This window comes from Vipera ursinii (genome assembly GCF_947247035.1).
Source record: "Vipera ursinii genome assembly, chromosome: 17".
In the NCBI taxonomy this organism is placed as follows: domain Eukaryota; kingdom Metazoa; phylum Chordata; class Lepidosauria; order Squamata; family Viperidae; genus Vipera; species Vipera ursinii.
Genome location: NC_139530.1, coordinates 1903892 through 1919877, shown reverse-complemented (window position 1 = coordinate 1919877; position 15986 = coordinate 1903892). Strand labels below are relative to the sequence as shown.

Sequence of the window (15986 nt, the reverse complement as noted above, 5' to 3'; positions counted from 1 at the left end):
ATATATCCGAGGTATCTCCCATCTGCAATAATTTTTCCCCCCATTTTTTTTTATTCAGTAAAACAATGAAAGCAAAACAAAGAAAAGGGGAAAGAATATATAAGATGGACTTTAGAGCAAAGGGCGACATGAAAAGAAAGTTTGATTGGGTTGGTTTTTTTTAAAAAAAAAAGGAAAATTGAAAGGATAAAAAAACATTGCGGCTGAATTATTCTAACCGCCCTCTCTCCCAGCCAATTTCTGTTTTAATGTGGGAAACATCTTTTAGGCCTCTCCATTCTCTGGTCTCTCATCGTTCCCCATCTTAAATATTCTGGGCTCTCTGCTCAGCCTTGTTTTCCCTTGCCAAAGAGCCTTTTGCTGGTTGGAGTTTGGCAAACAAGGTCAAGCAGCTCTGCAAATGCTCCCTTGCGTTATTTTAAATACAAGAGACAGAGATAAAATGCCCTTTGCAGTTGGGAAGGTGTCTGTGTGTGAATAGGGTTCCTGGACCTCACCTTAGAAAGTTCAGTTTGACCTTAGCTTCTGGCATAATCTATTTCCATTCAAAGCTAGCCTGTGAACTGCAATTGGCAGCTACTAAGATGGTTGGACGAGCAGGCACAAAAACAGCCAGGGAAGCGATTGAAGCCTGGGAAAAGTACTTATCAAAGTACTTGGAAGATGAAGGCTGAGCAATACAAGCAAAAGACAGTCCATGACTTAAAAGCCAGCCATCAACACACCCCAATCAACATCTAAAAGGCCGCATGCATCAGGCACCCTACAAATAATACCTTGCACGGGCAGCAGGCACTCAGTTAAGAGAGAAGTCCCCTGAAGATGGGCTCCAGTACAAATCCAAAAAGCTCGGAAGACAAAACCTCTGGTCCCAGTGACCAACACAGATTGGATTCTGCAATATTATCCTGATGTGTATATTCACCTTCCTTTGTAACGAAGGTGTTTTGTTTTTTTTAACCAGGTCATTCAGATCAGCTCCGCATGGCGAGTTTGTACCTGGGGTGGTGGTGTGCAATAGCCCCCCTTGAGTGAATTCATTAACCAGGCCCAGTGTCCTCACAACCACTGCAAGGCCCATATAAGGAAATTCACCTCTGATTGTGTGCCCGGCACTTTGTAAAGCTTTACAATGCCACTAACAGTAGGAAATGCTGCAGTGGATGGGACCCCTGGGGTATTTCCATTGCTGGGGAAGGGAGGACTACGCTCCCTATAGCTCTTAGCTGGCAGGGGAATTATCATCGAAGTGTGTGTGTGTGTTTTGTTTGTTTGTTTTAAACAATTTGTTTTAATTTTAAATAATTCTGCCATTCTGGGCATTGAATCAAAGGAGCGGATTGGCTGCCCATTCAGAACTTTGCCTTCAATCTGGGGTTGTACCATTTGAGCGCACGGGGGGAGCCGATTTAGAACGTCTCCCGCCTGTGGAAAAGGTGAACACGGTAGGAAAGATTCCCCAAAGGTCTTCCCTCGCCGTGTTTTATTTCTCCCTCCAGATATTCGGCAAAATATCCGAACCAATTCTCTGAACCGGCTAGGGGTCCACCACCACCCACCCTACCCCCCGCATTTTGAAGTGGTAGAATCCCAACGTTTCCTGAGAAGAAGGCGAAGTAGAAGCGGCGCGCGCGTTGCACGCCGGGAAGCCCGATTGTTCCGCTCAGCCTCTCCCAACGACGTCCAAACCCGCCTGGCCCCTCCCCCCTCCCTTTCTTTCGCACTTCCTCGAGAAGGAAAATTGAAATTTCCACCGTTGCGTCACAAGGATGTTCTTTAGGCGCTGGCCAATCGGGAAGCCGACGCCTCCCGAAGGCGGGCCAATCGGAGACGCCGCAGCCTCGGGGCGGGGCCAGAAGCCTGGCGCGGGCAGGAAGCCGGGCGAGAGGAGACCGGAAGAGGAGGTGAACCCGACGGAGATTGAGCGGAGGTGGCGACGTCGTCTGGACAAGATGGCGGCGATGTTGGCGCCCGCGGCGGCCACAGCGGCCCCGGCGGGCTTCGGACTCGGCTCGGCGAGGATGGCCGCCGCTTCGGCCGGCTGCTCGTCCTCTTCCTCCTCGTCGTCGTCTTGTAGCGGCGGCCCGGGGCCTCTCCCGCCGCCTCCCGCGCCGCCTCCGCCCGGGGCGCTCCGCATCGGCGACCGGCTCTACTCGGGGGTGCTGCTCACCCTGGACAACTGCCTCCTGCCGGAGGAGACGCTCCGCTTCACGCCTTCCAGGAGCAACGGCCTCGACGCCGAGACCGAGGCCCAGCTCCGCATCACGGGCTGTGAGCTCGTCCAGGCGGCCGGGATCCTGCTCCGGCTTCCTCAGGTGCGGGGAGGCCTCCTCGGGCCTCAGTTCGAAGCCGGGCCGTTGGAAGCCTCCACGGCGGCGGTTACAGGCCGGAGGGGGGGGGGCGGCGGCGGCGAGGGAAAGAGCAGGGAACGTTAGTGCGGAGTACCTTGGACTACAATGCCCATCTTCCCCTGGGGAGAAGTTGGGAGAAGTCCCGTGTTTCTCAATCTGGACCCCTTGGAGACTGACTGGGGAATCCTGGGGCTTGAAGTCTCTCCCCTCCCCAAGGGGTCCAGGTGGAAAAAACTACTGGAATAGGTGCTGCGTTGCAGTTAATAAGTTATGCTATTTCAGATGATTAGCTTATCGCGTTTAATATGTCAAAGCTCTGTTCTTTTATTACTGTCTAGAATTTCATCACCTTTTAAGTGGGGGGGATGAGTCCCTGAGGCTTCGTTTTCTTCCTTATCCATTGTAAGGGAGCTTGTAACCAGAGTCCCATTAGCATTTTAAAAGAAGGACTTAAGCCTGCCTAAAACCTTTATGCAGATTCCTTAAAGAAAAAGAAGGGGGGAAAAAAACAATGCCTCTTGGGCAGATGATCCACCCCCACTGTGGGTGGAGAGGGAAGGCATTGTTACCAATGGAAGCATTGTGTTGTCCTTGTAGCCTAATCTCAAATATGCAAAATCTGCCTTTCTCAGAAAGCTTAGATCCTCTAAGCCAGGGATCCCAAACTCTTGGATTCGCTGAAGGATTTTGTAGCCCGCCCCCCCCCCTAGTGCTTTTAGGAGCTAATTCCAAAATTTGATATTTGGGGATATTCTGTTCAGATTGCCAGTTTGGATCTGTACAAATCAAGACCAGTACTGAGCAATAGGACAGAGATAGTGAAACATCAGAATGAAACTCAAAATTCCAGACAATACTAGATTATGACTCATATGGTACTCTTATGACATCAGTGGTACTGATCTATATGGTAATAATCTGATTCTCAGATATGGTAGATAGATAGCTCATCTTTATTTATTTATTTAATCCCATTTATATCCCGCCCTTCTCCGAAGACTCAGGGCGGCTTACAATCTAAAGCACAAACCAATGTGCTTAGCAGTAGCCTTCGTTCTATGTATATGCCTGCTTATTAGGGCTTTCGCCCCCAAGCGGCATTATTACAAAGTCAGCTTATTGCCCCCAACAATCTGGGTCCTCATTTTACCTACCTTGGAAGGATGGAAGGCTGAGTCAACCTCAGTCTTTATTGTCATTTTTTACTGTGGGCACAATGGCACACATTTAGATATACCATATACAACATATGTATAGACCTACACCCTTACTTATAGTAATGTAGTGATTCAAAGCTTTTTTGCTTTGCTCAGATAAATGAAATATAATAGTGATAACCTTACCCTGTGTTCCTCAGGTTTCGTTTCTTTCATCTGAATGGTTCATCCTTTCAAAATACTTTGGATGTGTCGTAGGAAGTTTTGTGATTCTTAAGTACAAATGTGTTCTAAATCTAGGAATATTTAGGAACTCTAAATATTTGATCAGTTGATTCTGCTTTTGTTTCCCAGGCTAGGGACTTTTTTTATTTTTTAAAGCAGTTAAACCCAGGCTTGTAAAAATAAAAACTTCTTAAAGGGGAATCACGATAAGGAAGCCAGAAAGCAAAATGGCTTTACTGGAAGTTTTCTAGCACAGCCCAGAGGCAAGCCGGCATTCTGTTCCAGGAAGTGTGTGACGCAACAGCCCTTTGGCCTGAAATGACAGTGATTCCCTCCCTCCCTTGCAATTTCTTTGTTGTTTGCCAAGGAAACTAACTGATTACTGCTCTTTTGAAGGCAGACTGGATTACTGGATTATTTTGGAGCTACAGCTCCAACTTGCGCTTTGGCTGATTTCATCCCCAAATTCCCTTCCCATTGTTGAGAAATCTTTTCTTGGTTTTCTCCTCCAGAGCTGTCTTTTATACGGAAGAGTGGGTTTTTAATTGCCCCTTGGTGTTTTTTTTTCTTCTAATTGCGCCTTTTGAGCAGTAAAGAGCCGCCCGGCCCTTTCATTTTTCTGTCTTCAGAGAAAGTGGGCGGAAGGCCATAGAGTGTCTTCCACCTTAGAACCCTTTTAAGTTGTTTGTCGGTACCAAACAAACAATGCAGTTTTCTCACGTGCCTGCTATTTTAGATACCAGGAGTGGCGACTACACAGGGCCATCCTTTCAAATACATGAAAGAGTATCTTCCCCCTCATTTCCTTGGGAACTAGGAAGCTTAGCCTGTACAGTGTGTGTGATTGCCGATAAAAGCATTTTTGAGTTCCTTCCCTTAAATAAGGAAAAACCTGGATGCCTTGGAAGTGTTTTTCTCAAGCCGATTTAGGTATAACGCACACATCTTGGAGGAGACATATGTGATGGGGGAAAAAATATAACTGCAGATTCTTTATACATTCAGAACTCATGTTCCATTATCGTTTCCTCTTGGAAGAGGATTAATATATATGCTGGCTTTGCTTTTTGTTTTCCAGGTGGCCATGGCTACAGGGCAGGTGCTCTTCCAGCGTTTCTTTTATACAAAATCATTTGTGAAGCATTACATGCAGGTACGTAGTTTAATTTTAGGAACTGCAAACTTAGTTGTCGTTTTTGGAACCTATTCTGCTTGACATCCCAGGCTGATATTACTTGCTGACAGTTTAGTGTTAACATGAATCTGTATGTGTTTGTCTTCTTGGACGATATCCGTAATAGATTAAATTGATGCTAAATTTGGCATTGATCGAAATATGTGCTGCTTTTCTTTCATTGCTGACCTTTAAGCAACTCTTAAAAGAGGACAAAATTCTACCTCCTGCATCAGAAAAAAAAAGGTGACTCACCCAAAACATTAGGGAGAGACTTTTTTTTTTTTGGTCTTTCTTTCAAAAATTATATGAAGGCACCCCTTGAGGTCGTTTGGAAAGACCTTTGTTGGAGTTGCACCAAGAGGTTCTTAATGATAAAGTCCCTTCCTCAGTCTCAGAAGTTGTGTGTGTGTTGGGGGGAAAAGTTAACATTCTTGGTTTCTTAATGTTAAACAATGCAGCTAAGTCCTTGACTTACAACCACAGTTGACTCCAAATTTCCCCAGCTAAGTGAGAGAGTTGTTGAGTGACGTTTGCCCCATTTTATGATCTTTCTTGCCACGCTTGCTAAGAGAATCGTTGGCAATTGTTAAGTTAGCCACACGGTTGTTAAGTCAACCTGGCTTCCCCATTGACTTTGCTGGTCAGAAGGTCGCAAGAAGGGATCGCGTGAACCCGGGACATTTCGACGGGGTCATAAATAGCCAGTTGCCGAGCGTCTGAATATTAATCCCGTGATCATGGAGATGCTGTAATGGCTGTAAGTGTAAAAAAGGTCAGAAGTCCCTCTTCGCTGACATGGTAACTTCAGTCACTAAAGGAATGGTTTTATAAGTCAAGGATTACCTGTTGTTGTTTTTTTTTTAAAGATTGGATTGATCTCAGAAACAAATGGGGCAGCTCAGTGAGATTGGATGTGTTGTGAGAAAAGCGGCTGAAAATCCAGCTGTACAAGTTGGTCTCTCGCTGCTCAGAGTGAAATTTCCCTTGACTGCTTTCCTTCTTCCAGCACGTGTCAATGGCCTGTCTTCATTTGGCTTCCAAAATTGAAGAAGCCCCACGGCGCATAAGAGATGTCATTAATGTATTCCACCGACTTCGGCTACTGAGAGAGAAAAAGTAAGTCTGAAATGCAACCGGCTCTGGGTCAGTTCTTGCAGTGGTAGTTCAGCCTTCTTGCAGTAATTCTTGGAAGCCTTGGGAATGACCGCCTGCATCCACTTGCTTTGCCTCTCGCGCTCTGGCCATTTCCCCTGCATCCACACCCAATGTAGGGGCGTTTCAAGGATCCCATCTTTCTTGGATTGCGGATCCCAATCTGTTCGTGAAGACGACCATCCCTGGGGTTCTGATCTGCAGGTTTTTTTTCCCACCCCTGATCTCAGCAAGAGGGAGATCGCTGTGTGGTGGGAACGAGCCCCCGTTTGCTCGAAACAGTATAATTGTTGGAGTTGCCTCAGTAAGGCTACGCTAGGGAGTGAACTCATTCTGGGGCTGAAGGATATGTTAAAAGAGGGTGAATCTGAGCTCGAATCAGGCGCCTGGCATTCGTCAAAAGGATCATGGGGGTTCCAGATGGAGAATTTAAAGCTTTCTCCACCTGGTTCCCTTCAACTGTATGGGATTGCTCCAGGGGATGAGGGTTGCGGCCTCGGTTGAGCTGGTTTTCCCTTTCAGATTGTACAAAAGTTTTAACAATGAAACTCCTACTGCGGCGTTACATTGTTGAGGTTTCAGCCAAGACCTTCCTTCCTTCCTCCTCCGCGCAGGAAACCTGTCCCTCTAATACTGGATCAAGAATACGTCAACTTGAAGAACCAAATCATCAAGGCAGAGAGGAGAGTTTTGAAGGAGCTTGGATTTTGCGTGCACGTGAAGCATCCTCACAAGGTGTGTATTTGGGGTTCCTGCTTTGCTTTCCTATACATCTGTTGACTGGACAGACCAAAGAGTTGGGGTTCCCCCCCTTTGAAGAAAACTCTTTCGCTTGTGACTTGAATTGACGGCTTCCCATTTTAAGCGTCGATTACCTTTCTGTATTAATGGATTGCTGGTTTCAATCTTTTAGCATAACAGTTGTCTTTTGTATGTCCAGGTAACACTGTAATTTTTCGGTATCAAAACCAATCTTGGTTGCGGCTCAGATCTTCCCCTCTGCTCACATCCTCTCTGCTTCGTTCTGTGGCTTCCCTTTTTCTTTTTGGACTTGGCAACATTTTAAGATAGGGCCACTGCCTGTGAACGGTGAAACAAGCTGCAGCCCGGGAAAGTAGGGGAAAGAAAATGCCTTTGCTCGGTACTCTTAACCCTGACCCTCTTGTGCGGTGGCCTCTTGGGCAAGGGTGTCCCATCAGAGGGGCTTGAATTACACTGGGCCTCACAAAGGGCTTGGCCTTTTCTCTGGTTGTGCCAGGAAAGGGCCCCTTTGCAACTTCACAACCAAATTGCATCCCTCTCGCTAATCTCTGCGATCAGAGCCCCATCTTAATAAAGTAAATTATTGCCAGTAAATGACTGGAAGTTCTTGAGACGCGGAGCGTGGCGAGTGGACTCCTTGTCCTAAGCTTGCTCTCTGACCCCCTCACGCTGCACTGTTCCCTCACTTAACCTTGAAGTCAACAGAGGGGAGTGGGGAAATCCCTGGATAAAATATGTTTGCACGAATGAAATCTGGTTGGTCAGCTTCAGAAATGAGGATTATCGCCGCCATGGTTTAGGATATCTGGATGGGTGGACGCACCCATTTCTTACCCACTGCTGCTCCTTGAATTTTTCTCTCCCACCATGCTCTGCTTAATTCCCTTTCTGGGAATTTTTAATTTATTTAAATTTTTTTTTACTGAGCCGTGATGGCACAGTGGTTTAGAATGCAGTGCTGCTCCCTGCCAGCAATTTGATCCTGACTGGCTCAAGGTTGACTCAGCCTTCCGTCCTTCCGAGGTCGGTAAAATGAGGACCCGGATTGTTGCGGGGTTGGGGACTATACGCTGACTCTGTGAAGCGCTTAGAGAGGGCTGTCAAGCACCGTAAAAGCGGTATATAAGTCTTAAGTGCTATTGCTTCTCAGAATATAAGCTCCAGCTTCTGAATCAGTTTTAAGTACCCTAAGCCGCCGCCTCCTCCCGCTGGCCAACTCTCTATTCATTTCTAGCGCGTTTTGGAGCCCAAAGTAAGATAGATTGATTCTTTTTTTTTTCTCCATCTCTTCAGCAAGTAGTGCAGTTTTTGAGGTGGACACTGAAGGAGAGAGAGAGCTCTCTCCAGTTTTAACGTTCTTCGGAACGGGAAGGCAACCTGCGCAAGCTGAAGAGGGAGCCAGGGCCGGAAGCAATAAATGCCTAGGAGGAAGCTTTGCGCTGTGTGTCTGTACTGTGAGCTTCCCTTCCCTGCTTCTGGAGGGCCTCTGTCTAGAGTTAGCTGTGGCTCAGAGCAGCTTGGCAAGAGGGCATTAGTTCAGCTGGACTCTTCTCTGAATGAAAAACCTCTTCCCCCCCCCACTCGATCACCTGTATAACTCCGTCACCCGTATCTTCCAGATAATCGTTATGTACCTTCAGGTATTAGAATGTGAACGTAACCAGCACCTGGTCCAGACCTCATGGTAAGTTGACGTTTCTTGTTTCTCTTGAGGCCCGCGGGGCAGTGGCAGGAAAATGTGTCATAGTTGGGGGCTGCGCGCGTGTGCTCCACTGCCACGTTCGCGTGGCCTTCCTCTTGTTTGTTGTTTTTGGAAAAAAAAAAAACCGGAACGCCACCTCCTGCCCCTCCGAGTGGACGGGCCTCTTTTGCTAAAAGAGTCAGACACGCTGTCTTAAATGGTAAGAGAGCGGATCCCCCCCTTTGCTCTTCTTTTCTCTCCTGCTGGGGGGTGGATGGGGGTGAAGGAAATTTCCGCGTGGGGTTTTGAAGGAGAAAATCTGCGCCCCGCCCCGCCCCCCCCCCCCAAAAAGGGAAAAAATCCATTTTCCAGCAGGACCCAGAAGAAATTAACCTTGGAAGGGGCCAGAAGCAGCGGTCATTCAAAAACACAATGCCCTGGGTGGGCCTGTGGGGTGGCAGTTTTTGTTTTTTTTTTAAACACAAGGGTCCCTAACCCCCTGGGCTGTGGCCCATTTGGAATTGGGCCACGTGGGTGGTAGACAGGCACGCACGCTGCCCGTGTGCGAGGGGCGGGCCAGGGCGGGCACACATCTCAACTTGTATGGGCTGTCGGACACTTACGCGGCCCAGTTCCCCTACCCCCAGCCCGGCCGCCAAGCCACAACGGTTGGGTATCGCTGTTTTACCACATAGCTTTTGGGTGGCTAGTGGACCCCTGTCGCCTTGCAACGCCCCCTCCCCTCCTTTCCAGCTTTTCTAGGTTTTAGACTCTTAAATAACTCTGCTCTGTTCCATGTTTGTGTTTCCCGAATCTCAGTCCTAGCCAGTCTCTCCCCCCGTTCTAAGAAAGGTAGCAGCTAACCTGTGTGAACCTACCACCAGGGTGTAAACGTAGAACTCAAAGCGATTGTTATGAACTGTCTGGCGTGGCTTGGAAGGAGAACCTGTTTTGACTTTTTCTTTTTTCTGTTACTCTTTTGATCGAAGGGTAGCCTCTGAGGGTAAGTGACTAAGACCTCTCCTCTGCTGCCCACGAACAATGGTGCAGGGATTACTGGCGTCTTCAGTCAAACCCGAGCAGGCTCCAGAGAGAGAAGGCTGACAGGTGGTATGCGTCCGCTAGTAGAGTTTAAAAAAAAAAAACCTGGCCGAACTGCTGCTTGTGATTTTTTATTTTTATTTTCTCCTCTGTTTCCAATTTCTTTTTTTTCCCCCGTTTTGTTTGCACACTTTCCCCCCCGCCCCCCACCCACCCCGGATGGGCCTGTGTTACTTGTCCAGATGCTCTGATGCTTACTTATCATGTTTCGATATCTTAGTTCAATGCAAATGTTTTTGATTCAACTGGGCTTTTTTTAAAAAAATAATAATAAAAAATAAAATAAAAAATGTGACTGAAGTTTGGGCTGGGAGGGAGGGATGGGACTCTGAACGCTGGTCGTTGCACCTGTAAAATCTATTATGCTTTTGTATTGTATTGCAATTATTTATTATTTTTTTTAAAAAAGATGTCACCTTTCCGGGCTCATCGTATGGCCTAGATCTTCTGTTTGGACTTCTTCAAAAGTTGGATCTTCACCATTTCCTTCCGGAAAATTCCTTCAATTGTGGTTGAATTAGAATGTTTGCTTCTCTGCTGGAATTAGTACTGTCTGAAGGGTGTGTGTGTGGGGGGGGGGGGAAGGTCCAAGATCTTAATGTTGCATAACCACACTTATTCAGTTGTTTCCAGGTGCTGCCCTTGATCACTTAGGCTCTTGTAACTCTGGGAAGCCACCAACCCTTAGTTCATTTTGGTGTGTGTCTTCTAAACTGAAGTAGCCACATTCAAAGGTTGGTTGTTGTGGATCTAGACTGCCAAAGTCCAAACATGGTTATTATTAAGCCCTTCTTGACATCCCCTGGACTGGTTTTTCCATGTCCCAAGACGGTTGATTTGGTCAAAGACGCCTTGGCATAAATACAGGCAGTCCTCGACTTATAGCAATTCATTTAGTGCCTGGCTGAGGAATTCTGGGAGTTGAAGTCCACAAGTCCTAAAAGGGCCAAGTTTGAAGACCCCCTGATTTAACCTGTGGCCACAAAGGTCACAAAAAGGGGCCAGGTTCACTTAACAAATATCTCACTTAACAACAGAAATTTTGGGTTCAGTCATGGTTGTAAGTCAAGGGCTCCCTGTATTTTGCACGAGAAAAGGCATTCCTGTTAAATGTTGGTTTGCCGCCTTATTTTTATTGTTGTTATTATCTTTTTGCTGTGTTCTTCCATTTTTGCCTCTATTTAGACCCAAGCACGGGTTTAATGGCTAGAATGCAGCTCAGAAATTAAAATTACCCCCCTGTGCAAATCTTCACAAGAAATAGGTGCCCGTAGCGTAAGAACAGCGTATATGTTCTAGGCTCATCAACCCAATCCAGCGGACGACAACTTTGGGCAGGGGGGGGGGAAACCACTTGGAAAAAATATTTAGCTGGTGGAAATGTACTGTGTTGCTTGCATTGCCTTCCGTGTTCCAGTGTGCAAAATGGACTTGATCAGAGGTCGTGTGCTGTATTTTATTTTTTTTACTTCATTCTGTGAACATTTGTTTTGAGAAACCATGTTACAGCCGGGCAGGCTAGAGAGGCCTAAGTACAGCCCAAAGGCACCGTCGGCTTGACTCATGCGCCCGTTGGCAAAGGATGGACGTTTTTCAGGCTGGTTCCCGCCAACGGAATTGGGCCCAGTGGTTTCGTCAAGCGGAGAAGCTACCCTTCAGAAGCGGCTTGCGACGGAAGAGGCCGGCTGTTGGAAAAGCTCTGGATTTCTGCCCCTTCCCTCCTTCAAAAGCCTGGAGCCTGTTCCTGCGGACTGTTTGTTTTTGCATTGGCCGCGTTGTGGTGGGACGGGCTTCGGACTGCTACTGTTCACTGTAACCTTGTGCTTTGCGTAAGACCAGGCCAGCAGATTGTAGCTGAGAGGAAAGTTAAAAAAAAACGGGTTCTCGTTCCTAAAAAACGCCCAGATCCAGTTGATAACATTCCAGATTGGTGTTCTAGAGTGATGCTCTTCCGCCAGATGAAGCAGCTCGCTCCCTTTCCATCCTGTTGGGGTTCACAGGGTTAGCTAGCGAACCCACCTGGCGGTAAAAAGTTAGCTCCATTAGATTGAAAAAAAGGAGGCTTAGTCCTGTATAGGAAGTAATTTGGGGCAGGTTAGCAATGCCTTTGGTTTTCTTTCTTTCCCCCAATTCTCTCAGGAATTACATGAACGACAGCCTGAGGACCGATGTCTTTATGAGGTATCAACCGGAGACGATTGCATGTGCCTGTATTTACCTTGCTGCTCGGACTCTTCAGGTGAGTGTATAAAATTAGGTCATGTTGTTTTAGGAGGGACCTTCGTGTTTCCTAGCAGGACTGCTCTTTGCTGAATGTTTTCACCACAAAGAAGAGTGTGTGTGTGTGGTGGTGGGGGGTGTCAGCCTATTCTCCAAAGCACCTGAAGGCAGGCGAGGAACAATGGAAGCAAGGATGGGAGCAGCCTAGAACTAAGGAGGAATTTCCAGACAGCGAGAGCAATTAATCAGTGGGAAAGCTTGCCTCCAGAAGTTATGGGTCCTTTTAGAGTCGTGACCTTGATGTTAGCCCAACCCTTGGGAGTTTGAAAGCTGGCTGTTAATGGTTTGAGGCCCATTAACTGACTTGCCGTTAGCGCTACAACGTCTCACCCACGGTTGATGAGCCGTTGATGCCTTTTCTTGGCAGATTCCGCTTCCAAATCGTCCTCACTGGTTTCTCCTCTTTGGGGCCATTGAGGAGGAAATCGAGGAGATCTGCCTGAACATTTTAAAGCTCTACGCGGTGAAGAAGGTACGTGGATGCCGATCTGGGGCAGATTTCCGAAATGTGAAGGTAACAGAGGTGGATTAGCCCACTCTTCTCCCCTCGATCAGCTTGTGTGGGAAATGGTCACGTTCTTTTTTTTGGGGGGGGAGGGGGGTCTGTTGTAACTTTGAGCGGTCACTAAACAAACAGTTGTAAGTTGAGGACTGCCTGTGCTTTGCGTTCTTTTGCCCCTTTCTTCCCCACCCACCTCTTGTCGCCCGCCCTTCCTTTCTGTGCAGCCTTTTCAGGTATGCAAAGCTTCCCTTAAAGCCATTGCTCTGTCTCTTTGCCTCGTCAGGTCGACCTGGCCCTTCTGGAAAGCCGCGTTGAGCAGCGGAGGCTGGCCATGGAAGAGGAGAAAGCCCAGGCCAAAGGCCTCGCGCCAGATAGAACGCCCCATCTGGCAGTGTCAAGTTTTTCTCCCGTCCCCAAACCAGGTGGGTGTTTCCCATCCTGAAGCTAGGTGGGAGAGGCTTTTTCGGGGAAGTAGCCATCAAAGGGACAATCCGTTTGCCTTGGCCAGCATCTTAGCCATTGAGCAGAACAATCTGGTTGGAAACCAGCCCATCAGTCCTGGTGGATTGGTGGGTTTATTTTCCTGAGCTTCTAGTTTGAACTGCCCCTTCTTTGACCTAGCCCAGAGGTCCCCAGCCTTTTGGGCACCAGGCACCAGTTCCACGGAGAGCGGTTTTTCCGTGCCTGGTTTTGCGTGCTGCCTGCATCTCGCGAATAGGGCTTTGCTTGTTTGTGCAGCCCGGGGGGGGGGGGGTGGGATGGTTGGGGACCCCGCCCCCTACTAGCCCTCCCTCTCTGACATCCTGACCCAGGCTTCGGGCCCAGCAGAATTTGTAAATCATCGCTTTATAGACCCGGCAGGCATTGGAGGTTTTATTGGAACGGAATCCTAGGCTGGACTTGCAGCCTTAAGTCCCAGGACCTTTCTTGTTCTTGGTTCCCCGAGGGTTTTTTTTTCTCTGTTCTGTAGCCCAAGAATTGAGCAGTGCTTTGCCTAAATTTCCTGGATCGGCTGGATTTCCTGAACTTTGTCCCTTCTCCTTTCACTAGAATCTCCGAAAGATACCAAAGGCAGCATTAAGCCTTCCCCACTGCCCGTGCAGGTGGTCAAAAATGCAAAGCGGAAGACCGAAGGGATGAAGCGATTAAGGTCCAAAAGTCCGATCAATGGGTAAGGTTTGGGGCTGGGGGTTCCCCTCTGCTTAACAGAAGTCGTGTCGAGGAGGGTTGGTTTTTCTCCCCCCCCAGTTTGGATCCAGATACTTTTTTCTCTCTCTCTCTCTCCTGCAGCGTTTCCCAACCTGGGCCGCTCTTAAGATGCGTGGACCTCAACTCCCAGACTTCGCCCAGCCAGCCGTGGGGGATTCTGGGAGTTGAAGTCCACGCACCTTAAAGTAGCCCAGGTCGGGGAACCCTGCTGTAATGAGAATCTCTTTTGAAGATTACCTTCTACCGTGAGAGTTCACTGACTGAGAAAAAGAGAGGGTTAGACAAAAGAGACAGATAACCCGGAACATCACTTCTCTCATTCTTTGAATCTGCAGCGTTCAGAAAGGGGACCGCGAGAGCAGGAGTCGCAGTAGAAGCCGAGACCAGAGCTATTCTCGATCCACTTCGCACTCGCCTTCTCCGAAAAAGAGGTTGGTTGCCGAAAGGCTGGGGCCGTCTACCGGCAGTTGGTATTAAGAGAGAAGAACAAGCAAAGGGGTCTTGGTAATAAAAGTAAGTCAGCTGGTACCTGGGGAATGCAAAGCCGGAGGGAAAAGGTTTTCTTGAGACTAAAGCCTGCAGACAGCAGTTTTGGCAGCCCGGCCTAGCTCATTGTCCAGCCAGGCACAGTCACTCTGCCGGAGATAGGTGGGGCTTTTGCTTGCGGTAATGCAGGCTGAGGAATTCTGGGAGTTGAAGTCCACATGTCATCAAAGGGCCCTGCTTTAGCCAGTGTAACTGCAGGATGAAACGAAAGGCTTATCCAGGCCAACTGTTCTAATTTTTAAATGTTTTTAAAATCTGCCCTGGCGGGGCCTTTTTGCTTAGCAGCGAGAGGTAGCCGTCTTCCTCTTCTCCCTCCCCCCCTTCCAGGAAAAGTGAAAGCCATTCCACCTCCAGCTGCTCCAAGTCGCACAGCCGTTCGAGGAGCCGCAGCGATTCACCTCCCCACCAGTTCAGCCACACCGCCCCCAGCTACCCGAGCTCCAAGATGCGAAACTACAAGAAAGAGAAGGGATACAAGTACGGTTCTCCCAAAGCCCAGCGGTCCCGCAGCCGCAGCTCCTCAAGGTCCCGCAGCCGTTCGCGGGAACGGGAGCGTCCCGAGCACACGGGCAAGTATCGGAAGAAGAGCCACTACAGGGATCAAAGGCCCGAGCGGCACAACCCCTACGACAGGCCGAGCCATCGCTACGAGAGAGATCACCCCGGCCACAGCCGACACCGGAGATGAAGTCAGACACATCACAGCCAAAGCTTCCCCCCCCCCACACACACACACCCTTTCCCGGCTTCAGTCGGGCCTTTCTTTTGCCTAAAGCTGGACTCTGGAGCCTGACAACCACCTTGGCTAGTTAAGGGCCCGGGTGGCACGGACCGTGCACGGGCAAACGATGAGGTTTGAGGGACATTCTTTGGCTGTTTCCCCCTTGTCTTGATAGAGGGCTGTTGCTTGTCTGCTGGATTTTGTGTCTGCTTCATGCCGGTGTGATGATGTCCCTTTGAGCTGTCAAAGCAGGAGTGTGGCCTGCGTCGGATTCTATGAAGGAAAACCTCGGAACACTATTCAGAGGGTTGAGATTTCCCCCCGGCTCCCAACTTGTCAATTTTTTAAATATTTCTTTCTCTCAGAGGATCTTGGAAGATCACCCCGACAACATTGCTAGGTGCTAACAGCATTTTTTTTCTTTCTGTTTTCTTTCTTTTTCTTTTCTTTTCTTTTTTTTTTTTTTTGATCATACAGTGAACTTGTTTGCATTGTTATTACAGAAGGTGATTTTCGGATTCTTAAAACTTAAGTGCCTATATTAGGCAGTCTTGGAGGGAAAAAGTACCTGATGCTGAAATGGGAAAGATGGAGGAAAGCATTAATTAACCCTTTCAAAGTGCAAATGCCGTTTCAAGTAATTTTGGAACTAGGAAACCCGCATCCTGAGAATGCAGATTTTACATTCCTTAACTGGAGGTTTTTTCCCCACAGGCCTAATTATTATTATTATTGTTATTATTTCTTTATCCCCAGCAGAAAGAACTATGGAATAGTATTTAAATTCCACAAGCTGAAAGTGGGTGGGTGGTGTTTTTTTTAAAGCCTGGTGCTGGCCACCAGTTCTAAGCTGGGGATGATTTCATAGAGCTTAATCTTTTATGTGGTTTAGGTAATAAAACAAATTTACTCAGGATCTTTTCAAAAGTCTGAAGAACTGATTGCTTTTGTCTGCTCTTAGCTTGCTGAAGAAAAGGTGTTTATATTAAGAGAGAAATGTATGCAGCACAAGAATATCCGTTTTAGTGGTATATCTGTGCTGTCTTCCTGTTCCTTAATTTCATTAAAGTATTTGATTTTGTATTTAAACAGTTGGACTTGGACTCTTTGACTTGCGTTGAA

General features: G+C 47.8%; 1 protein-coding gene across 3 annotated transcripts; it reads left to right on the top strand.

Moving 5' to 3' along the window:
• The first annotated feature begins 1754 nt into the window (after nt 1-1754).
• CCNL2 (cyclin L2) lies at nt 1755-15953 on the top strand. Of its 3 annotated transcripts, none has more exons than XM_083375711.1 (11): nt 1755-2315; nt 4812-4886; nt 5917-6026; nt 6677-6797; nt 8444-8508; nt 11746-11845; nt 12254-12358; nt 12672-12810; nt 13439-13559; nt 13933-14028; nt 14471-15953. In XM_083375711.1, exons 1-11 carry the CDS (start codon nt 1770-1772, stop codon nt 14829-14831), a joined length of 1839 nt encoding a protein of 612 aa, XP_083231837.1. In that variant the 5' UTR covers nt 1755-1769; the 3' UTR covers nt 14832-15953. The 3 variants fall into 3 exon arrangements, with proteins under 3 accessions (XP_083231837.1, XP_083231836.1, XP_083231838.1); XM_083375710.1 differs by having other exon boundaries at nt 12254-12400; XM_083375712.1 differs by having other exon boundaries at nt 12254-12400; nt 13933-14110; nt 14471-14611.
• The last annotated feature ends 33 nt before the right edge of the window (nt 15954-15986 follow it).